General features: G+C 32.1%; 2 protein-coding genes and 1 long non-coding RNA gene across 3 annotated transcripts; 2 read left to right on the top strand and 1 right to left on the bottom strand.

The window, feature by feature from the left end:
* Positions 1 to 962: 962 nt before the first annotated feature.
* Positions 963 to 4,482, top strand: LOC109338911 (ras-related protein Rab7). Its single transcript, XM_019576261.1, has 7 exons — positions 963 to 1,145; positions 1,970 to 1,996; positions 2,088 to 2,187; positions 2,908 to 3,054; positions 3,159 to 3,239; positions 3,396 to 3,541; positions 4,254 to 4,482. Exons 1-7 carry the CDS (start codon positions 1,093 to 1,095, stop codon positions 4,321 to 4,323), a joined length of 624 nt encoding a protein of 207 aa, XP_019431806.1. The 5' UTR covers positions 963 to 1,092; the 3' UTR covers positions 4,324 to 4,482.
* Positions 4,483 to 6,876: 2,394 nt separating this feature from the next.
* Positions 6,877 to 7,964, top strand: LOC109338912. Its single transcript, XR_002106605.1, has 2 exons — positions 6,877 to 7,023; positions 7,736 to 7,964. It is a non-coding gene; the product is annotated as an uncharacterized LOC109338912 (long non-coding RNA).
* Positions 7,965 to 22,511: 14,547 nt separating this feature from the next.
* Positions 22,512 to 24,111, bottom strand: LOC109338910 (RING-H2 finger protein ATL11-like). Its single transcript, XM_019576260.1, has one exon. It carries the CDS (start codon positions 23,843 to 23,845, stop codon positions 22,685 to 22,687), a length of 1,161 nt encoding a protein of 386 aa, XP_019431805.1. The 5' UTR covers positions 23,846 to 24,111; the 3' UTR covers positions 22,512 to 22,684.
* Between the last annotated feature and the right edge of the window lie 2,047 nt (positions 24,112 to 26,158).

Raw genomic sequence — 26,158 nt, 5'->3', positions numbered from 1 at the left:
CTATTGATTCCCTTTCGCCTAACATTTAACAATGTTCAATACACACGTTGTTTAATGAGCATTGTTAAATATGAATTTTTGTATAGTGTAATAGACAAAACATAATGAGAGGAAGCGGTAGAGTAGAGAGAAAGATGAAGCAAACATACAACAATGCCTTATCTATCTAAGAGTAAAGACTCCTTTGGATCCTTTATGATTTTCGTGCACACCAAATTAGTGTCTAATAAATTTAAATTACCATTTCAGTTATCACTTTTGAAAACAATGACTCACATTAGTTCTTTCGTCAACTTGCATCTATAACCATATATAATAGATGACATGGCATGTTTTATGCACACATGTACATACATGGGGTTTTCACACTACAAAATCTTTACCCAGTCACCTAAAGAATATTGTTTCATTAATAATTATTAAAAATAAATTAAAACACACATTTAGTCCTTGAAGATTTCCACAAATACTATATTAGTCTCTATTTCATTAATTAAAGAATCAAATTAATTTGGATAATATTTTAAATTATTGACAAAATGCACTAATCACTAAATGCAATTTGAAAATGGTAGTTATTCAATGGTTTTGTCATTATTGCATTTTATCAATACTTCAAAATGCTGCCAAACTCAATTTGATTTGATAAAGATGGAAGAGGATGACATAAAACGAACGAGTTTATTTTGTATACCTTTAGTTTTTTAAAACAATTTCTGACCAAAATAATATCGTTTTGGTGATTGGGTAAAGATTTTCCAGCATAGAAACACTATGTATGTCAACGTCTGCGGAAAACGGAAACAAATGGAGTAAGATGAGTCATTTTTAAAAGTGGGAACTAAAATGATAATTTAAATTTATTACAAACTATTTTGATGTGCAAATAATTAACTAAAATCTCTCTCTACATGCATAAAATTTGTTTCATTCTATAATTAACAAATGTGTTCTCCATATGTTTAGGAAATTTTACCGCGGGAACAGCACTTCACAAAACACATAACAAAATACGGGTTCCAAATTTTGGCTGAAAACAAATTATTCATATTTATGAGCAAAACAAGATTCCACTTATTATTGTCTTAATCAATGGCTTCTCGTCGCCGCATGTTATTAAAGGTCATAATCCTTGGAGATAGTGGGTGTGTTTCCTTTTCTTTATTTCAATATTTTTATTCTGAATTTTATCCCAGAAATTAATGGGTATCAATGGATTATTGAAATTTTCAATCTTTAATTTAAGAAAAAAAGTTGATGGGATTTTGATATTGTATATGGTGTTTGATTTAAAATTCATGAGATGTTAAATATTAGAGGGAAGATAATGGAAATGATTAATGACCATGTTTAGAATCTTGTAAGCATGATAAAGTGTTACCTAGAGGGGAGTTTAGGTTAATTTCAACATCCCGTTATTAAGGTAACAATAACATAATTCTCAATGAAGATTGGTCTAATGTTTGAAACAAAGGGGTTTAGATATAATTAAGTTAAATCAATAAATTTGAAGTTTTTAAACATGTGTTAGATCCATATATTTGAAGTTTAGGTTAATTTCAATATCACCATTATTTAGGTAACAATAACATAAATCTCAATAAAAATGGGTGTAATTTTTGAAAGTTGGATGTAATTAAATACATGTGTTATATCAATAGATTTGAAGTTTTAGAACATGAGTTAGATCTATAGATTTGGAGTTTAGGTTAATTTCAACATTATCATTATTAACATAACAATAACAGATCTTAATGAAGATCGGTGTAATTTTTGAAACAAATAGGTGTTGAATGTAATTAAGTCAGACACGAGTAAGATCAATAGATTTGAAGTTTTAGAAGGTTAGATCCATATCATACATATGATACCAATGTTTGAAAGCTTATGATGATAATTCCATCCAATTGTTGATTGAGTTATTCACCAAAATTTCTAATTGGAACTTTGTTTGGATTTGTTTTGGCAGGGTTGGTAAAACATCATTGATGAACCAGTATGCATGAAACTTGGTTCTTTTCTTTCTTTCATTCTTTATTTTATTTGTATTATCATGATTCTTATTTCCTCTCCTTGAATTTAATTAGGTATGTGAATCATAAGTTTAGTAATCAATATAAGGCTACTATTGGTGCTGATTTTCTTACCAAGGAGGTTCAGTTTGAAGATAGGTTGTTCACTTTGCAGGTGAGAGAAAGTACATTGTATAGAATATAATGTAGTATCTTCCAACATTATTTCAATGCATTTTTTGTAGTGAAGTTAATGTCTATATGATGATGGTTGGGCAAATGCTTGACACACTTTGAATTATATAATAGATCAATGTTTGGTTGTTTTTTCTTTTGGCCATGAGTTTCATTGTATGGTTTGTATTCCAACACCTTTTTTAAATTATATGCAAGAGAGATTAATCATCTAAAATTTAGTTCTTATTACCCATTGTACTAAATTGTGGATTACATCACTTAGCGACCGTAACATAGCAGTTGCGGTGCAACCACATCACTCGTAACTATGACGTAACAATGAATCATTATGATGTGTTCGCATTGAGCTACAACTATGGTAGTTAAAATCGCAATCCCACTCGTGGGATCATATGACTTTACGATCTCCAAGAGGTAGCCCATGCTTGATCTTAGTACGTGCTCGATCTCCATAGAGTCGACTAAAATCATTATGTTGGAGCGTAGGATTAATGAAATCGACGAGCCTTCCGATTCCATCTTCTACTGATCCAGTTTTCCATCTCGATTTTAACTACCTTAGCTGCAACTATATTAAATTTAAAAACATTTTTTAATGATAAAAATTTCACTCCACAATGGCCACATTCTGCATTGAACGACCTTAGTCACAGTAATCTTAACCACAATTTAAAATACTTTCTTTTCATATGTGTAGATTTGGGACACTGCTGGTCAAGAGCGGTTTCAGAGTCTTGGAGTTGCTTTCTACCGAGGTGCAGATTGTTGTGTCCTTGTTTATGATGTAAATGTCCTCAAATCTTTTGAAAACCTTAATCATTGGCGAGAAGAATTTCTTATTCAGGTGACTTTTTTCTTTTCACCATTCTTTGGCTTTGTGCTATATTGATTTTACTCTTTTTTCCCCAAAGAACAATGAGAAACTCTTGGAAATTATTTGATTTTCAGGCTAGTCCATCTGACCCTGAAAACTTTCCATTTGTTGTCTTGGGAAACAAAGTAGATGTTGATGGTGGTAATAGTCGAGTTGTAAGTTACTTTTATCCCTTCACTCTTTTTTCTCTCGTAAAGTATAATATATATGCATTGTCAGTATAAGAAATTATGTACGATCAATATATTATTCATCATTCATTTTTTTTTTTTTTGAATTGACTACCTCCATTACAATATCTTCTTTTGCAGATTTCAAAGAAGAAAGCAAAAGCATGGTGTGCTTCCAAGGGAAACATTCCATACTTTGAAACCTCTGCAAAAGAAGGGTTTAATGTTGAAGCTGCCTTCCAATGTATAGCAAAAAATGCACTCAAGAATGAGCCTGAAGAAGAAATGTAAGTATGCTTCAATTCAAAGCTTTTTTAAGCATATTATCTATCAGTTTTTTAAATTGCAATCGCAATTATGATTGTGATTGAAGTTGTTGTGATTGTGGTCATTGTAACTGTTGCAATGTGGATTAAGACTATTATGGAGTGAATTATTTTTTAATTAAAAAATATATTTTTAAATTTGATATGGTTCGATGCAGCCCAAATGTTGTCCAATGCGGCGTAATACGACTGCATCATTGTAATTTGATGTCACAACGTAATTGTGGTTAAGGCGGTCACCGCAACCACAATGTTGTGACTAGTAAGTGATTCTAAAACACTGTCATCTAGGAAGCACAAAGACCATACATAATTAGACTCTTCTCCGATACCCAGAGAGAAGAATACCATGAAATAATAAAGAAAATAACACTTGTATCCCCTCATTTATAATTAAAAGACAATTTTACCAAAAAAAACACATTTTCATCTCCAATATTGAAGATGAGTCTGACTTATACCACATATAGATAACATAACATATACATAACCAAAATATCCATAAAATAATGGAAAGAAATGTATTTACAAGAAGGATATCTATAAAAACCGAAGTATTCAATATGATATGTACTAGGGACAATTGAAGAGTAATGATTTACATTGAAGAGTAATGATTTACATTTTAATAATCGTAAGACTTAAGTATTGTGTATGTTGAATTTTATGTTAGGTACCTGCCTGATTCAATCGATATGGGTGGTGGTGGAAGACAACAAAGATCAACAGGTTGTGAATGTTGAGTGAAGTTCTTTGGTCCAACTTTACTTACTTGTTTGGTGCCAAAATAGAAGTGCTCCCAAAATTTGTTATTAACTCATTTCTATTGTATCTTTATTGTCTATGACAAATATTTCACTAATATGGAAATGTATATTGAAACTTGATCCTTTTACCATTGAGTGTAATCTGAAAGGCATACTTTAATGAGTTTGGCTCCTCTCCATTGGGGGAGAGGATAGTGCATAGGTAGAATTATGACATAGAAAAAAAAAAATTCAAAGGTATAGATTTTTTTTTTGAATTAAATATTTTATAAAAGTACCCCTCTCCCATTCTCGGAGAGTCAAAGTACCTGAGAGCATGGTATTTGAGAGAAATTCATTTCATGGCAATATTCTCTCTCAAAAATGATTTTTATGCAAGTTTTCAATTGCCATGAATGCAAAGTAACCCAAAGCAATGAACTTGGTATCTTCTACAAAAGAGGCATAACACCCATCTACAAGATTATATCTTTTGTTCCACAATGTGTGTCATTCCATGTGTTGTTATCGATATGAATGAAACATGCATTGAAGTTAAAATTTTAATTATTAAATATTTTTCTGACCAATCATAGGTCATAACAAATGAAGTAACACATATTATGGGACAAAAGATATATTACTGAAGCCACAACCATCAATGTATCCACTAAATTGTTGTGGGGCTTCTCTTTAACTTCAACTAGCAAAATTTCATCAATAATGTTAATTAATTACATTAAGATATTCTCATCAATAGGGGAAATAATGTATCCATGACATGAAGCCATTTGAATGATAGATCCCTTCAACTCTTTAAACCCCTACTTGATGAGCAAAATAAAGTATACAAGATAAACAAGCTAAGATGACAAATTTCAAACCCATTGGATATTATAGGATAACATTTACCAAAGTGGGAGGCATTTGATCAACAGATGAAATTTGAGCCATACAATCATATATTGATGATTATGATTAAAAGTTACTTATTAATCATACGATCAGTTAAAAAGTCACATGCATCCATATTAAATGTTCTCTTCTATTTACTATCTAACAAAAAAACGTTTGCCATATCAGTTAGGGACACATGTCAACACCTCATGCAAAATTTACTCTTGCTACATTAGCTAGGGACGCATGTCAACACCTCATACAAAGTTTTCCCTCCAAAAGTTGTTTATCTCTTACTACACAACCTTACGCACAAGATCAAAACTACCATTTGTTATTTGTTTAAAAAATCTGAACATAATAACTCATTAACTAAATAATAAAGGAGGGACAAAATGTTTTGCATTTTTTTTCTCACATTTGTCCCGGTTGTTATTTTGTTAGGGTGTCTCTTCCTTTCTCAATACATCTACCATCTTCAACTCTCAAATTCACTCATAGCTATGATTTTCTATTCTTCTCACAAATTTTCTATTCTTTTAATTTCTGTCTTTGTTGGTAAATATACTTTATACTATTTCTCAAATTGTGCTCAACAAATTTATGATCTTCAACTCTCAAACCAACCCAGAGGTATGATTTTATTTTTATACTCTTTCAATTTTTTTTCATTTATGATAGATATAATTTCTTCATCATATAAATTTCACATATTTTATTCAATAAATCTATCATCTTCGACACTCAAACTCACTCATAATTATGATTTCACATTCTTTTAATTACTGTCTTTGTTGGTAGATATATTTTATACTATTTCAATTTTTCATTTCACATGTATGATTTTCTATTCTTTTAATTTATGTCTTTGTTGGTAGTCAATAGATATACTTTATACTATTTCTCAAATTGTGATCAACAAATTTATCATCATCAACTCTCAAAACCATCTCACATATATGATTTTATTTTTATACTCTTTCAATTTTTTCTTCATTTGTGGTAGTTATAATTTATCCATCATATAAATTTAACATATTTTATTTAACAAATCTATCATCTCCTACTCTCAAACTCACTCAATGATTTTCTACTCTTTCAATTATTGTCTTTGTTGATAGATATATTATATACTTTTCCAATTTTTAATTTCTTTGTAGACTCTTTCAATGTTTCTTTTGTTGATAGATATAATTTCGTCATCATATAAATTTTTGCATCATAATCGTTTTTTGTCAATGATGTATATTAAATTTTCTCCCAATGTGTTTAGTTTCATCACATATTTTGTTCAACAAATCTGACATCTTCAACTCTCAAACGCACTCACGGGGTATAATTTTATTTTATACTCTTTCAATATTTTCTTTGTATACTCTTTCAATTTTTCTTTTGTTGATAAATATAATTTTTTCATCATATAAATTTTTGCATCATGATTGTTTTTTCTCAATAATGTATGTTAATTTTTCCCCCAATGTGTATATTTTTCTCAGCTGAAATATGGATTGGTCATGGTATTTGTGTCAACATTTGCACAAGAGAAAACTCACCTCCTCGAATATAATTATTAGAGATTGCAATTACTATGATTCATAATTCATTTTTTTTTTTTTTTAATTGACTACCCCCATTACAATATCTTCTTTTGCAGATTTCAAAGAAGAAAGCAAAAGCATGGTGTGCTTCCAAGGGAAACATTCCATACTTTGAAACCTCTGCAAAAGAAGGGTTTAATGTTGAAGCTGCCTTCCAATGTATAGCAAAAAATGCACTCAAGAATGAGCCTGAAGAAGAAATGTAAGTATGCTTCAATTCAAAGCTTTTTTAAGCATATTATCTATCAGTTTTTTAAATTGCAATCGCAATTATGATTGTGATTGAAGTTGTTGTGATTGTGGTCATTGTAACTGTTGCAATGTGGATTAAGACTATTATGGAGTGAATTATTTTTTAATTAAAAAATATATTTTTAAATTTGATATGGTTCGATGCAGCCCAAATGTTGTCCAATGCGGCGTAATACGACTGCATCATTGTAATTTGATGTCACAACGTAATTGTGGTTAAGGCGGTCACCGCAACCACAATGTTGTGACTAGTAAGTGATTCTAAAACACTGTCATCTAGGAAGCACAAAGACCATACATAATTAGACTCTTCTCCGATACCCAGAGAGAAGAATACCATGAAATAATAAAGAAAATAACACTTGTATCCCCTCATTTATAATTAAAAGACAATTTTACCAAAAAAAACACATTTTCATCTCCAATATTGAAGATGAGTCTGACTTATACCACATATAGATAACATAACATATACATAACCAAAATATCCATAAAATAATGGAAAGAAATGTATTTACAAGAAGGATATCTATAAAAACCGAAGTATTCAATATGATATGTACTAGGGACAATTGAAGAGTAATGATTTACATTGAAGAGTAATGATTTACATTTTAATAATCGTAAGACTTAAGTATTGTGTATGTTGAATTTTATGTTAGGTACCTGCCTGATTCAATCGATATGGGTGGTGGTGGAAGACAACAAAGATCAACAGGTTGTGAATGTTGAGTGAAGTTCTTTGGTCCAACTTTACTTACTTGTTTGGTGCCAAAATAGAAGTGCTCCCAAAATTTGTTATTAACTCATTTCTATTGTATCTTTATTGTCTATGACAAATATTTCACTAATATGGAAATGTATATTGAAACTTGATCCTTTTACCATTGAGTGTAATCTGAAAGGCATACTTTAATGAGTTTGGCTCCTCTCCATTGGGGGAGAGGATAGTGCATAGGTAGAATTATGACATAGAAAAAAAAAAATTCAAAGGTATAGATTTTTTTTTTGAATTAAATATTTTATAAAAGTACCCCTCTCCCATTCTCGGAGAGTCAAAGTACCTGAGAGCATGGTATTTGAGAGAAATTCATTTCATGGCAATATTCTCTCTCAAAAATGATTTTTATGCAAGTTTTCAATTGCCATGAATGCAAAGTAACCCAAAGCAATGAACTTGGTATCTTCTACAAAAGAGGCATAACACCCATCTACAAGATTATATCTTTTGTTCCACAATGTGTGTCATTCCATGTGTTGTTATCGATATGAATGAAACATGCATTGAAGTTAAAATTTTAATTATTAAATATTTTTCTGACCAATCATAGGTCATAACAAATGAAGTAACACATATTATGGGACAAAAGATATATTACTGAAGCCACAACCATCAATGTATCCACTAAATTGTTGTGGGGCTTCTCTTTAACTTCAACTAGCAAAATTTCATCAATAATGTTAATTAATTACATTAAGATATTCTCATCAATAGGGGAAATAATGTATCCATGACATGAAGCCATTTGAATGATAGATCCCTTCAACTCTTTAAACCCCTACTTGATGAGCAAAATAAAGTATACAAGATAAACAAGCTAAGATGACAAATTTCAAACCCATTGGATATTATAGGATAACATTTACCAAAGTGGGAGGCATTTGATCAACAGATGAAATTTGAGCCATACAATCATATATTGATGATTATGATTAAAAGTTACTTATTAATCATACGATCAGTTAAAAAGTCACATGCATCCATATTAAATGTTCTCTTCTATTTACTATCTAACAAAAAAACGTTTGCCATATCAGTTAGGGACACATGTCAACACCTCATGCAAAATTTACTCTTGCTACATTAGCTAGGGACGCATGTCAACACCTCATACAAAGTTTTCCCTCCAAAAGTTGTTTATCTCTTACTACACAACCTTACGCACAAGATCAAAACTACCATTTGTTATTTGTTTAAAAAATCTGAACATAATAACTCATTAACTAAATAATAAAGGAGGGACAAAATGTTTTGCATTTTTTTTCTCACATTTGTCCCGGTTGTTATTTTGTTAGGGTGTCTCTTCCTTTCTCAATACATCTACCATCTTCAACTCTCAAATTCACTCATAGCTATGATTTTCTATTCTTCTCACAAATTTTCTATTCTTTTAATTTCTGTCTTTGTTGGTAAATATACTTTATACTATTTCTCAAATTGTGCTCAACAAATTTATGATCTTCAACTCTCAAACCAACCCAGAGGTATGATTTTATTTTTATACTCTTTCAATTTTTTTTCATTTATGATAGATATAATTTCTTCATCATATAAATTTCACATATTTTATTCAATAAATCTATCATCTTCGACACTCAAACTCACTCATAATTATGATTTCACATTCTTTTAATTACTGTCTTTGTTGGTAGATATATTTTATACTATTTCAATTTTTCATTTCACATGTATGATTTTCTATTCTTTTAATTTATGTCTTTGTTGGTAGTCAATAGATATACTTTATACTATTTCTCAAATTGTGATCAACAAATTTATCATCATCAACTCTCAAAACCATCTCACATATATGATTTTATTTTTATACTCTTTCAATTTTTTCTTCATTTGTGGTAGTTATAATTTATCCATCATATAAATTTAACATATTTTATTTAACAAATCTATCATCTCCTACTCTCAAACTCACTCAATGATTTTCTACTCTTTCAATTATTGTCTTTGTTGATAGATATATTATATACTTTTCCAATTTTTAATTTCTTTGTAGACTCTTTCAATGTTTCTTTTGTTGATAGATATAATTTCGTCATCATATAAATTTTTGCATCATAATCGTTTTTTGTCAATGATGTATATTAAATTTTCTCCCAATGTGTTTAGTTTCATCACATATTTTGTTCAACAAATCTGACATCTTCAACTCTCAAACGCACTCACGGGGTATAATTTTATTTTATACTCTTTCAATATTTTCTTTGTATACTCTTTCAATTTTTCTTTTGTTGATAAATATAATTTTTTCATCATATAAATTTTTGCATCATGATTGTTTTTTCTCAATAATGTATGTTAATTTTTCCCCCAATGTGTATATTTTTCTCAGCTGAAATATGGATTGGTCATGGTATTTGTGTCAACATTTGCACAAGAGAAAACTCACCTCCTCGAATATAATTATTAGAGATTGCAATTACTATGTGAGTGTACAAGAATTATGGATTGATCATATTATTTGTGTCACCATTTGTAGAAGAAAAAACACACCTCCTAGAATATAATAATTAGAGGTTATCATTACTATATGAGTGTAGAAAAATAATGTCTTTATTTTAATTATGTGTTTGTCGTAATTCATTTTTAATGTAAAATTGTTCTGAATTTTTGGCATTTCCATATATGGACAAGAATAATATCGTAATTTTTATATTTATAATTCGTTTAAATTATTTGCGATTTCTCAATTTTATGCAATTCTCATTATGAAATAAATTATTATAACAGTTTTTTAATATATATTTGTTACTAGAACAATTTATTACCTATTAATGACACTAATGAATCCATCCTTAAATAATATAACGAATGAGATTCTTATTTTTTGAATATATAATACTTACTATCATTGTATTATTTAAATATAAAAAGCAATCATATTTAAAAATAAGAAATCAATTGTGAGTATATGATTAGATTAATTAGATTAATAATGGCGGATGAATATGGTGGAAAAGTGGAAACTATTACGTTCGTTACAATTGGGGTAGTATATCTTAATTAAATGGGTGAGCAAAAAAATGGCAAGTATTTTGTTCAAGAGTCATTATAGGTTTATGGAAATTGGTTGACTGTTACTATAAATAAGAAGATTTCTAAGAAACAATATGTCAATATTAATAAAATTAAATTGGGAGATGTTAATCCGTTTTGGCCAAGAGAATAATTCAGTTTCAGCTTTAATGCCTAATTTTAAGGCGACCCATAGGTAAAAAAATCTAGGTAACCAAAAACATGTTACCAATGAGGATATTATTAACATTAATAACAATAACTATAATTCTCATAATAATTCTATTATCAATTCTCATGGGAACCAGGAGTGTGCCATTAATGTCACTATGATTGAAGGAAATGGTCACTCCTATTTCATTAAGGAATTTGGGACATTAATAACGAATTAAGGAATTTGGAGTCATAATAACGATAATAACGATGTTTGGGAATCATAAGATGATTTGATGGTTAAGGTGAAAGAGTTTAAGAAATGTGGTGGATGAGGTTGTGATTTCGAGCCTCACTCATAGCAAATTGAAAACAATAAAAAATGAGTTACAAAGTGGTTTGATTGTTAGGGGTGGAGTTAAGAAGATTTAAGGTTCGACTATCGTCTACAACAAATATTTACATACTAACAATTTCCAATCAAAAATAAAAAATAACGATGATTTTGTTTCTACTTTGAAATTATGTTTTAAAGTTGTTATTTTTTTTTGGTGCTTCGGAAATAAAAACTCAAAAAGAGCGGAAAGAAAACTAAGTCAAAGAGACAATATCCAACTCCAAGAGAGACAGAACTTCTGTAGGAGGAGAGTCCCAAATTCTAGAAGTCTCAAGAGATCCAAGGCTGAGCTTAGCCAGAAAGTCTGCCACCGAATTCCCTTCTCTGAAGATATGATAGGTTCTAACCTCCCAATTTCTCTCGAGCATGTCACTAATACTGAGAATAATTCCTGCCAATCTGTCCAAACGAACTTGGACTCTTCCCGTAATGAAGTGGATAGCCTCAAGACAATCGCTCTCCAAGATTACCTTCCGATACCCCAAATTCCAAACAAGCTTTAACCCAAACTCAATAGCCAGCAGCTCCGCTAGAATTGAAGATCCTATGCCAAAAGTAGTAGAGAAGCCAAAGATCCAAATCCCACCATCGCTGCGAATAACACCACCCCCTCTCCCACCTCCAAGACCACCAAACACCGGCTAAAAAGAGGCGGCCATTATTGCGTTTAGCATTTGTCTCTAACCAAGACAAGCAAGAGTCATTATTCCAAAAGGAAACCTCGGAAAATCCCAAACGATGCCAAGGAGAAGAAGAGTGCCCACAATATCGGAGAGTGTGCAGAAGATCCTCAGTATGAAAATTACACCGATTACATGTTGACGAAATAGACATATTCCTTTTGAAACGAAGATAATTAGTTGGCAAAGATTCATGCATACATAACCAACAAAGAAACTTTACCTTTTCAGGTACATGCATCCGCCAAAGCCAAGTCCAATTTGACTGTAAGGAACCCAAAACCTCATTGCTCTTAAGCCACCAGTAGCCTGAATTAGTTGTATAAGATCCAGAAGCACTATCATCCCAAGACCAAGCGTTATTAGGACCATAGGAAGAAGGTATGATAAGTTGCACAATAGCCTCTTTCACATGAACAAGAATTACAGTGTAGAGCAAACTGAAATCCCAAGTAGAGTCTTTCCAAAGATCCTTCACAGTCAGCTGAGTATCGGAAATATGGACATAGACAACCATAGAGCAAAGCAAACCCAAACCTGACCAATTATCATACCAAAGCGAAAGATCACCATCGCCAAGATGAAGTCTGAAACCGCTTCTCAACATATTAGTTGCTTTAACAATACCCTTCCAGACAGGAGACGAAGAGTACTTGTTAGCAGCAAACTCAAGCTACAGCTGCCGTCAACATTTAGCTTAACCCAACCACTCTCTGGGCGACACCAGTGGATAGGAGGCAAAATGGAGCAAATCCCAAGCCAACTTACCAAGTAGAGAGACATTAGCTGTGCGAGTATCACGAATTCCCAAACCACCATCTTTTTTATTTCTGGTAATAATCTCCCAATTCACCAAATTCAGACTCCTATTACTAGGATCTCCACCCCAAATAAAATTTCTAGTCATCTTATCCATTTCATGACAAACATTCTGAGGAAGCCATATGCTTTGCATGGTATAAATAGGGATAGCGGTTGTAACAGATTTAGCAAGACATAGTCTCCCTGCCTTATTAAGAAGATTAGATTTCCACGAACTCATGCGCCTCTGGATCTTCTCAATAAGCGGGTTAAAGATAACAGACCGAACCCTACCCTGAACCAACGGAATTCCCAGATAGTTCCCTAAGTTAGAGACTATCCGCATCCCACAAATAAACATGAAACTACGCTTCCTGACGCTGGAAACAAATTTGGAGTAAATAAACTTCGACTTCTCAACATTAACTTTCATACCAGAGGCCTGACAAAAGTCATCCAGCATAGAGGAAAGCAAATTCACCTGAGTATTAGTAGCTTTACAAAAGAGAAGGACATCATCTGCAAACAAAAGATGGGATATTGGGGGGCCACCTCTTGAAAGTTTGATCGGTTGCCACAAACCCAAATCAACTTTTTGTTGAATTAAAAGAGATAACTTCTCCATGGATAACTTCTCCATACACAGAACAAACAAGTAAGGGGACATAGGATCACCTTGTCGGAGGCCCCTAGTTGGGGTGAATGTGTCCAAGCGAGAGCCATTCCAAAGAAGAGACATACTTCCATTTCTAACACACCACATGACCATCTTCATAATAGAAGCAGGAATGCCAAAGTCAGCCAGCGTGTGCTCAAGGAAGTCCCAATTGACCCTATCATAAGCCTTTTCCAAATCAACCTTAAAAGCCAAAACACTCTTTTTCTGCTTGGATTTATGAATATAATGCAAACTTCCTGAGCAAGAATGACATTATCAGCAGTCCCCCGACCTAGAATAAAGCTACTCTGCAAAGGTCCAATAAGATCACTCAGATAAGGACGTAATCTACTAACCAGAACCTTTGTAACCACCTTATAAGCCACATTACAGAGACTAATAGGACGCAAATCTTTTAGAGAAGTAGGAGATGCGACTTTAGGAATGAGAACCACAAGAGTATCCAGTAGCCGAGGATCCATAAAGCCATTATGGAAAGCATCTTTAACAATCTTCCAAATGTCATTGCCCACAATCGACCAATATTTCTTAAAAAAGTAGGGTTGAAAGCCATCAATACCAGGAGCTTTGAAAGAGTGCATAGACATAATCTGCCTGTAGACCTCATCAAAAGTAACAGGAGCAATCAATTGATCAACCCCAACAACGGACAATGTCGGAGTCAACACATTACAACTATCCAGATTGCTTGAACTCAAACCACAGAAAATGGTTTGGAAGTAGCAATTAGCCTCATCTCTCAGCTTAACAGGATCACTAGACCAACTACCATCCCCAAGGAAAAGGCCATGAATTTTATTCCGCTTCCTTCTAACAATAGTCTGCGTATGAAAGAACTTAGTGTTTCTGTCCCCGAAACGCACCCATTTTTATCTGGACTTCTGAAACCACAACATTTCCTCCTGCCTCAAAGCTTTATTATAATCTCGCCTCAACTGAGCCTCTAGATTAATAAGAGCATGGCTATCACAAGTTTCCAAACTCAGTTGAATCTCTCTAATTCTAGCTTCAAGTCTCCTTTTCCTCCTGAAAATATTGCCAAATATGTTTTTATTAAAAGAAATAGCATCTTTTTTTACCTTATTCAGACCACCAGTCACATCACTATCCACCAAAGACCAAGCTTGGCGAACAACATCCTCAAAATCAGCATGGGTTGACCAAGCAGCCTGAAAGCGGAAAGGGCGACATGAAATAGGCGTACCATCATCACTACATCTGATAAGAATAGGACAGTGATCAAAATGTAATTTAGGTAGGTTCTCAACATAGGCTTCCGAGAAAACCGTGCGCCAATTAGTATCAACAAGAGCTCGGTCAAGACGCTTAGAGACATTCCTCCCACCTTGCTCACGTCTGAACCAAGTAAATCTACTGCCAATCGCTCCCAAGTCTAATAAACCGCAAGAACCCAAGACCTGAGAAAATTTAGTCGCCCTAGGGAGAATGAAATTACCACCTCTCACTTCTGAAGGAAGAATAATTTCATTAAAGTCACCAAGCACCAACCAAGGGAGGGACACCACCCTACAGAGCGTAAGAACGTGTTCCCAAAGCAACTCACAAATCAAAAGGGAAGGACTAGCATAAACCGCAGTACATATCCACTCTCAACCAGAAGACTCAAATTTGACCGAAATGGCCTGATGGAACACATCAATAACTGTACATGTAACCAAGCTACTCACAACAATGAGAACCCAAATACCACCTGCATGACCAAAAGCTTCAACAATTCCACCAGCTTTAAAACCAAGGCCATTCCAGAAACCTTCAGCGTCCCTAAACTGACAATGAGTTTCCAAGACAATGAAAACTGAGGGTTGATATTTTCTAATCAACTCCCTTACATGACGGAGACCATTGCTACTAATAGCACCACGAACATTCCAAGAGATTATATTAAAATTCTGAAACTCAATCATAAAAACGAGTAGGAAAAAAAACCCAACATTAGCATTCCATGCTAGATTCATGAGCATCTAGGGGGTCATTGATCACACTAGAATTTTCACCACATTGCATTATATTAGTTGGTCCATGCAAGGAAACATTAACCTCTCCACCATAAACACGTTGAGCACCTCCATGCATGGTTTCATTAATTTCATTAAGCTTACCAAGAGTATGACGTGTAGATGCTTCAATAAGAGGTTGAAAGGGTGTATTAGCATTGGCAGGAACTTCCATGCAAGAACCATCTGCTGCCGAGTGTAATTCCAAAGCCAAGACATGTTCCTTTTCAACCAAAGCCTTATTAGATGCATGAACCACCTTATTAACTAGCAATAAATCGTTCTCCGTTCTCCCTAATTTGTGCCTCAATTGAAATCGGATTAACATGTACCAAATGAGTATCATCCCTGCGCATTAAATCATCATTATTGGTATTATTAGCATTAACTGGTGGACCCCAACTTTTCTGCATTTCCCCAAACGTGAATGAAGGAATAGTAACAGATTTTGAGGAAGCCAATGAATGCACTTTATCACTGCCGTTTTGGGAAGAATGTGAATGGGGTTTGATGAAACTTCCACCCCCCATATCTAGCCTCATTCTTTTCTGGTTGTTGTTCTTTTTAATACCGTGGACCACCTTAGACAAAGAAGGAGAGTCAGAAACATTTTCATTGAAAACACTAACATTTTTAGCCAAAGGATTCTGATGGTCCCTTTCCTTAGGGTCTTTGAAAGTGGTTGAAATATTTTTGTTTGGAAGTCTCTTCTTTCTTGTAAACGTTAGCCACTCCCCATAATTCTCCAATGAATTTGTAACGGTAGAAGGGATAGAAGGATGATCAACAAGGACCGGCTCCCCAACAATATTTCGTAACTGCTCTTCCATTGCACTGGTTTCTTGAGATGGTGCAACTGTTGGTTTGCTAGAGCAATTTCTTGTAACATGGCCATAACAAACCACAAGTCTTGAAAATCACATGCAATCCCTCATACATAACTTTGTAGAAATGCCCTCTCAAATTGTACCTTCCAACCACCGGTTTAGTGAGATCAATCTCGACACAAACCCTATAATATCATCCACGGGCAGCCCTTAACGTGTTTGTGTCCACCTTCACAGGTCTACCAACACACGACGCTAAGCTTAGAAGGAAACTTTCATCATAGTACACCATATTCAGATCGGGAAAACGAATCCAAACCAGGGTACGATTTACTTTAGCCATTGGAGCAACAAACTCCGGCGTCCAGCACGCTACTGCCACATAGTGGTCAAATAACATCCAAGGACCACCTCTAATTACTGTTTCTTTGTCCGCCTACAAGTCAAATTTGACATAGTAGAAACCGTGATCAACATCAACCACATCAAAACCTCCCTGAAGCTTCCAAATCCTTTGTAACCGATCTTTGAACACATTATAGCTGAGTGATTTTCCAACTAGAGTGATGACTATGGCATCCCTCCAAGGGGAACAAAGTTCTTCAAATACCTCCTTATCCAGAGAGATATGAGGAACCAAAGGATTACCTTCTTCATATGCAATAGTCATGAGTTTATCAGCCACTAAGTCCCTCTTGACCACTGATCGTGGTGGTTGTTGCTTTTCAAGAACTTTGTCCCTAAAGGAAATCCCATCGCTTACCAAAGATGGCTGAAACTTCCTACCATCTAGGGGTTTCAAAGGAGCAGGGGGGCGCTCAGAAAAATTTGTACGAAACATGCAAAGAGAAGAATTTGCAATGCACTTTTAAAAAATATTTTAAAAATAGTAAATGAAATATGGAGTAATTACAAATTTAAATAGATCTTTAAATGTCTCAATTAATATCATTTAATTATTTTTTAAAACTTAAATTGTAGGAATCTATTTTTATTATTAAATGAAAGAATGTGTTACCATATTATAATTAATAAGGAAATTTGTTGTTATTTAGTCCGACATAAAAAATGATAGACAATGAATTTATTTATTAAAAATAACAATTTTTAATACTAATTATTTAAAAATATTTTAAAACATTCTCATTTAATTATTTTTACAAACTTTAATATCAGATATCCAATCTTATTATTAATAGAATGAAATATGATATTAGAATTAATTAATAATGAGATCAATTGATATTTAATTGACTTCATAAAAATAATTATTTTTAATATTAATTAGAAGAAAAGATGATTATTTCTAAATGTTTCCTTTCCTATAATTAAGGAATTTGGGTCATTAATTATGGATGTGGACCTACTTACTCCAAGAGTAAGTTTTTTACACTACTGCTCATCTTAGCCATTTATTTTATGGATAACTAATGATTTAGATCTACTCACTAATTCAAACCATTGGATTTCCCTAGAATTGATGGCTAGGATGGAGAATAAGTGGATCCATAAAATAATTATTTTTAATATTAATTAGAAGAAAAGTTGATTATTCCTAAATGTTTCCTTTCCTATAATTAAGGAATTTGGGTCATTAATTATGGATGTGGACCTACTTACTCCAAGAGTAAGTTTTTTACACTACTCCTCATCTTAGCCATTTATTTTATGGATAACTAATGATTTAGATCTACTCACTAATTCAAACCATTGGATTTCCCTAGAATTGATGGCTAGGATGGAGAATAAGTGGATCCCTCCTCTTAATTGTGATGATTTAGTTTCTACTTTAAAATTATGTATTAAAGTTGTTATGAAACTTTGAAAATATATTTTAAATATAGTAAATGAAATATGTAGTAATTACACGTTTAAATAGATCTTAAAACATTCTCAATTAATATTATTTAATCATTTTATATGTAATTTATCATTCCTTGCAGATCATTAAAATATTATTGAATAAAAATTGTATGGATAAAGACATATAATCAAGACAATGATACAATTTTAAAATATTATAATAAACTATAGTAATTGTACATTATCGTTAGCACAAAAAATATAATAACATTTGTCTGTATTAGTTAAATTATATTATTTATTTTTTCTTTACAATTCTCATAACTACGTCATTCCCTACCTAATGACATATACATTTGTTAATTTTGATAACCAAATAGATGTCATAGTTCAAAGTACTTATCCAAATCTACAAGATTGCTAAAAAGGAAGAGTTTTTATAACCAAGGACAATATTTGCATCAACTTGAAATTATTGAACAAATAAATGACTTTTTTAGTTTAATTCCAAGTAAAAATATTTATAATTAAATTCAATCAGTTATTAAGTTGAAACAAATATTCTTAAACTTAATAGTATTAGGTGATGAAAATGAATACAATAGTTTTGATTATATTGATATGTGTAATACTAATAAATGCCAAAATTCAACCTATTAACTCATCAGTTTTTAAATGTATTTACAATTTTTGGTCGTCTGGATCATAAAATGAAGTTTTTCGACACTATGATTTTGTTGTTGGAGAAATTCCTTCTCCATCCGAAATCCTTAGAGTGAATGCGGAAGTCCTTATGACCATGGCTTTGTTCCCACAACCTAATGTGTATGCCCATACATACACCTGAATGGAACATCCATGGTCCAGACCGAAGAAACCCCAAAAGAGTTCATGTTGAAGAAGAAGAACATACCTTGTTGAGCCATTTCCGGAATCTCGAAGGTATGAGGGTGAGATGATCTTCCAGATGATAGAGCGCCGAATGGTTTTCCTTTAGTTCTCTCTAGAGGGGAATGAGAGAATACCTTAGTTTCTGAAAAGTGTTATGTTGAGGTTAGTTGGAGGAGGCTTATCCTTATGCCTTATAAGCCCTTATGGATGAGTGGATAGTGTTATCCTATCCTGGATAACACTATTCTCATCCTACCTTATTCTCCTCCACCTTTACACTTGAAAACCTGTTGCTCTACAAATGGGGACCATAACCCATAAAAGTAACCCCGTAGTGGTTACTACTTTAGTTGCAATAATTCTGATTCAGTCCCTTCATCAAATCAGAAATTGCCTGAAGGTATCTACACTTATTATTATTTCATGACACATATGCCCTTAGCCACCAAATTAATTACTTAAGATCATTTTATATTTTGGCTAATTACATAATGGCCATAACACAATTATAGAATTATATCTGTGACCCATAAATTGTCAGAAATTCCAACAATAGAAAGCCAAGATGCATGAAAAGGGAAAGACAAACATGATCAGGTACTTTTGCAAAAAAATTAACATCAACATGACACAATTTTTTTTAAGGCATGGGACAATATTTTTAATGACAAAGGTAGATGCTATAGATTTATTTAGGGCTGTAAGAAATAGAGTACAACATTATTTGAAAACAATTTATTTATTGATAAGCATACTCATGCAGAAAAGCTTGAGTGCTCACATCTTTGTCTACACGTGTTTGAGACTATTGTTAAAATAGTTATTTTTTTTGTTAAGTGAAAATTTTATTAAAAAGAACAAAAATTACAAATAGGAAAAAATAAATATACAATTCTCGAAAATGAGATGATAAAAATATTACATGGTTCAAAAGAGATCCACTAAAATCCAATCTAACAAAACAACAATAATAATAGCACTCCAAGTATAAAATTGAATTAGAGATCTACTAAAACCAAAATATAATTGCACCTTTATATTTACCTTTAATCCAAAATGATGATTTTTGTTTACCTTTGTGTTAACTTATGTGAAGGGTATGGAGTTAAACTAAGGCGATTTGCAAATTCGTTAATTAATTGTAATGATATCATTCATCATATCATACTTAGTGACTTAAATCTATGAAAACAATCAACACGTATTTATACATGTTAATCTCTGAGGCAAGTGTACATTAGAAAAATAAGATAATTAGTTCTCCAATCCATAATTTTCCACTACAATTTACTCTTTTAAATTCATTATTGTCATGTTAGGATAAAGTATTAACCCCTACAAGAATTTAAAGTGAGATTAACTATTGTCTAGTAAAAACACACCATTTGTGCAAGAGTGGGCCAATCATAAGATCGCTAAAACAATGGCTTTAGATCTCAAATATGGTCCGTTCGTAAATAATAGACTTCAAACTATTTGTATTAATAATGTTATTGTTTTAAGACTAGTTGACTACATATTTTTCTTATAACATAATAATTATAAGACTATTTAAGTAGGGTAAATAGATTTTTTGTAATCTAAGACTTTATTATCTCATGAATCCTATTTTTTCCTATAAAAAATACAATGGAGAAACTTTAATAATTATTGATGAATTGATTGTAATTAAAATTGGTGATTCGCTTTGTCTAAATGCATGACATCTTCAAAAGGGCGGTTTACTGTATTATACTATAGTGAAATTTGAGAATAGTATATATATATGTAGCCCCATCTTTATAAGGGAATAGGTTATTTCTATGACATTAAGTATTTGGATGTGTCTTAATGTAATAATAAAGTTGTTTGTCTTATAATTTACAAGTAAAAAATTCTATGAATAAATTCTTCAGTTACAAGGATATGATAGTATGTACTTATCATCCTCAAAACCTATTAAATAGAAATCCCATACATTAGGCTATCAAATTTATTAAATAAAACTAATTAAAATAATTTAATTAATAAATTTTGACACAAAAAGGAGAATATAAAATTCTAAGTAATAAACAAATTTTAAATTTCTTTTTGTATTATGTACATATACCGAAGGTTCATCCTATTAGGAAGTAAGTACAGCTGGCTCACCTCATTCTTTTAATTAGTTTTGAAATGATACATTAATATTATATCAGAATGAAATAATAACTTATTTTATGTTGTTATTGACTAAAATATATCACTTCGTCATCGATCAAATGTAAGTCTTTCGCCTCATATAATATATTTTTATAAATGAGACATGTTGGAAGTAATTCTCACATCTCCTCCCTCATTTTACTAGGCACTATTCAAATAGTTATTGGATTATTTCCTTTATTGCTTATTGATTTTGAAATATCCCATTAATACATCGACCAAAACCTTCCCAATTTATCTCTCTCTTCAAAATTGACTTTATTTTACCATGTTCACAAGAGGGAGGTCGATCAATTATGTTCCATCAACTTGTGAATCTCTTGTAGTAGCCACAAGTTTCAATGAATGTTATACTCACTTTTAGAAATCTCCATTTTCCAAGTGAATCCATCATAACAAGTCCTTTAGACTTCAGATGTTGTTATTATTGAGTTGAGAACCCAACTCAAAGGGTAGTACTATCTAAGGGGCAACTCCAATGCCCTTATCATGAGGCTCAATTAAAAGCCGAACATGTGGGATATGAGCTTAAAGATTGTCTTAGGGTGACTTCGGGTCATCTAATTTGGGATTTTGCTTAAACTTGAAGAACAAGATAGCACCATGATACTCCCTACACTCGAGTTGTTAGATAATGAACTCTCATATAAATAGGGTGCAGCAGACACATGATTTGGGAGGACTCTAGTAATGGTTTTGATGAAGAGTTAGATGATGTATATGCCTTGTCTCGTCTTATGAAGACTCTTTCTGCATCTAGTATAGGTAAAACATACTCATTTCCGTTAGACCTAATTAACTCATGGAAATTATACAAGCCATGACACTAAAACACTAGAAAACCTTCATGTCATTGACACACAAAGTAAATACATCATTACGTATGGAGATCACTTGTCTTCAATTGTATCCCATTTTATGTCACAAGTCAATCATATATTAACACGTGGATAAAATAAAAATTTAAAAGCAAAAGGTAATAAGATGAAGCAATCTTATTGTTTTAAGACATGAAATGAAATATTATTTGAGACATGTGATATGTTTGGACTTGTGATCTCCATCTCCCTCTCTGCAACACTTGGCAACCAAAATTCTTCTAAAACTGCAAATGGATATCTTAAAAAGAATTAAAAAGGGATTTTAAAAAAGAATTAAAAAGGAAAAATACACAACTGTATGAAACCTTTTATCGTAAAAATAACAATACCCTGTGTGAAATGAAAGCAAAACAATTATCTCGCCATATTTTTATACTATCCACTCATTCACTGATTAACTAAAACATAATCTAATAAATTGTACAAAATAAGAATAAAATGTATAAAAGCAATTATCTCACCACCTCTATCCACCTAACTTAAAAGCCAAGTTCACATATCATTTTCCTTTCCAGAAAATAGCCGGTCCGATGATCGTTCTCCCACGTCATCTTTATTAAACTCAGTAACCTTCTTTGATATGTTGGAACCCGCTCTACTCATCCAACGAAACATTCTCCGATCCGACTGGTCCAACCGCTCGAGATTGTTCCTCCCACAGCCACTGCCAACACTTCGTGTCCTATAACCCCTCCTCTCACTACTCTCGGGTGTGAAAGCTACGCCTAAACTCTTCGTGCGGCTAAGCGTTGACGTCACCAATTGATTCCTCACCTCCTCCGGCAACCTCAACGTGAACCTCTCCAAATTCTCACCGCGTTGAACCAGCGAGTGAGAGCGTGGAAGCAAATTCGTGAATCTAAACCCAGTTGACCTTGATCTACGTGGACGGTTCTGATTAACCGAATTGTTATTACTCAACTTCGGAGACTCCTTCATCACTGTACCTTGTCTTCCACTGAATTCATCAACGTGGACCGGGTCCGGTTCCGGGTCGGTTTGATCCGGAAGTTGAATCGTCATAAAGGGAACAACTTCGCTTGGTGTGGAAACAAGGTTGGCGCGACAAACAGGGCATGTGGAGTGATTAACTAACCAAGCATCGATGCATTCAGCGTGAAACACGTGGTTACAAACTGGGATCAAACGCAGTTTTTCATCGTCTTGAAACTCGTTTAAGCACACGGCGCATTCTAGCGTGGCCATTCCTATCTTGAGGCTCTTCACGGTGGAGTATATGAAGGTTGGGAAGGTTTCAATTATCTCCCGGTCTAGGCCACGTGGCCGGTGGTTACTTCCGATAATTGGGATCGAAAGGTCGTGTCTTCCTCTCATTCTTCGCTCTGTGCACTGGCGAGTGTAGACAGAAACGAAACCCAATAGTACGAACACAACGACCAGGATCACGAGGGCCATGACCATAGATTTATTGAACTGGACATTGGAAATAGTATTGTCAGGTGGAGGAGGTGTCAGTGTGTTTGGTAACTGTGCGGTTGCCGGCGGTGGAAACTGTATAAGAATAAAAAGTAGTAATAGTAGAGGAAGAACATGATGAAGATTGAAGTGGAGGTTGAGTGGTAGTGTGGTAATGGAAGGAATGGGAGAAGAGTCTGTGTGAGTGGACATAGCTGAAGATTTGAATTGGATCATATCAGAGTTCAGGTGGGTTTGTTTGCTGTGTAAACAAGCAAAGAATTTTGGTGGTTCTATCGTTGATGATTAAGAGTAGGTGGCCACTGATTGCTCTCATGTTCTTTTTTCATAATATTAATGATGATTTGGTTGTTAAGTGAAGCAAGGTATGAGCAAAAGATATGCACAAACAATTACATAAGGCACCACACTTCGGCGCTTTTTTTTAATGGGGTGGCCGTGGGGACAACTTGTGAATTAAGAGAGAGAAAAACGGTGACAGATGGAGTTCTTAAATTCTTATTCACTTGTTTGAATAGGTTTATAACTTTATATGATTTTTTCTCCTCTTTAGATCTAAATAAGTAAATATCATATATTTATTTAGATTAATAATAATCTATATATAAAATAGTGAATCATATTCTTACTCATATTTTCTTATATAACTAACAAGATGTCGTTTTAGTGGTATAAGACTTCACTAAATTTCAATATAATAATGATTTAATTTATTTAAGTGACATTTATTTGAATGAGCAACCACGAACTTCGAAATAAATAGTTCATTGCATATAAATTGGAGATACACTACGAAAAAAAATATTCACATTTAAAAATATGTATAGATATCCAAAACATTCTCTTAGTTTTCACTTAATATATAAATCACTAATGTATTTAACAATTGTATTTAACTTTTCAATAGTTTGTCATTGAAATATTTACTAAAAAAAGAATGATTGAATTTGGGATAAAAATGTTTGATACTTATGGTATAGAATTTTCACACTGTTCTAAAACCATTTGTTATTTATCTATATTGTTTTTATTAGAGTCAATAAATATTAATATAAATAATAGATGATATAAGATATTATAAAAAATTTGAAAAAACTTTTATATTATTAGTAAAAATTTAAGAGATTGTAACTTTGCCAACAGCACAAGGCAACTTGTTTCCTTTTTAAGATGAAAAAGGAATAGATTGTAACTTTAAGTAAATATCATTTTGTTTATATTTTTCTTTTTTATTTAACTTAATGAAAATAAAATATTTTTAAATGAAAGAGATGTCATAATATAATTTTCAATTACATATACACAAAAATAAAAAATATTTCATTTCTAATTTTAATTAACTTTGCAATTAATAATCTAACACATCCACTTTTCACATTTTCTATTTGTTAAAGTATTGTTACTTATTAGTTAATACTTCCTTATGATAATTTTTTTATAGTGATACCTCTGAGTTTTATTGAAATTACACAAATTACCCTTTACTTTTTTATACATACACAACTTCTCCTAATTTTTATATTTTCAGTACACTAATCACCATTGTATGTTAAATAAGAGTAATCTTTTAAACAGAAATGTGATAAACGCAATTTAGTTAAACAAAACATGATATATTATGGAGACAAATCCAAATAATATATGAGTCAATATCTCTTTATTATTTTTTGTTTTTTACGATATAGTATAAGAGCAATTTAAACAATATCTCTTTGGAATTGTTGATGCATTTTATAACAAAAAATAATAAAGATACATTAGTTTGTATATTATTTGGATTTGTCTTCATAATATATCATATTTTGTTTAACTTAATTGCATTTATCACATAAAGATACATTTATTTTTCATGGAGGGGTAGTTAGTGTAATAAAAGTATAAAAGTTAGGAGATTTACATATGTGAAAAAAAGTAAGAGGTGATTTATGTGATTTCACTAAAATTCATGAGTGATAGTATAATTTACTCTAAAAATCATGATATTGTGTTACTTGTGGTGTTCCTGCCGTTTTATTTTTCAATTCTTTTTATTTTATTTTATTTTGTTTTTGTTGTCCTTTTTATTTCTATTTCGAATGAATATTATTAATGTTTAACTAAATGTGTAACACACTTGATAATATGAGTCTTAGAGTAGATTTCTTAAATTTTTATGTGAATTTGACATTTTAAATCTGTATTAAACTTATTATTTTGAAACTGATATGTTTTTATGTGAACTAGACATTTTGAAAATGAGTTACATTTGCTATTTTTTATTTAAATATTGTACTAAATTTGATCAAAATTGCATATAAAATTTGGATCGTACTTTTTAATGTAATTTAAGCAAATTGAATCAGACTACATGTTATTTATCTCTTCATATTGAATGATTTTTTTTGCCTAAAAACTAATTAAACATAACCCCTATAACAGACAACCTTAATGGACAACCAAACAACAATTAAACCAATGCACAAAGATACTGAAGTCCCAAAAAGAATTTAAAAAAAAAAAAAATTTTTTTTTCTTCTTCTTTGCTCGGGC

The sequence above is a fragment of the Lupinus angustifolius genome, unplaced genomic scaffold (assembly GCF_001865875.1).
Source record: "Lupinus angustifolius cultivar Tanjil unplaced genomic scaffold, LupAngTanjil_v1.0 Scaffold_48_78, whole genome shotgun sequence".
Lineage (NCBI taxonomy): Eukaryota > Viridiplantae > Streptophyta > Magnoliopsida > Fabales > Fabaceae > Lupinus > Lupinus angustifolius.
Note: the sequence above shows the minus strand (reverse complement) of the source record. Positions and strands in the feature narration are given on the sequence as shown.

Coding starts and splice junctions, on each gene's coding strand:
- LOC109338911 (XM_019576261.1), top strand. CDS start 1,093: ATGGCTTCTCGTCGCCGCATGTTATTAAAGGTCATAATCCTTGGAGAT. Junction 3,055..3,158: donor GAGAAGAATTTCTTATTCAG/GTGACTTTTTTC, acceptor TTTGATTTTCAG/GCTAGTCCATCTGACCCTGA. Junction 3,240..3,395: donor ATGGTGGTAATAGTCGAGTT/GTAAGTTACTTT, acceptor CTTCTTTTGCAG/ATTTCAAAGAAGAAAGCAAA.
- LOC109338910 (XM_019576260.1), bottom strand. CDS start 23,845: ATGATCCAATTCAAATCTTCAGCTATGTCCACTCACACAGACTCTTCT.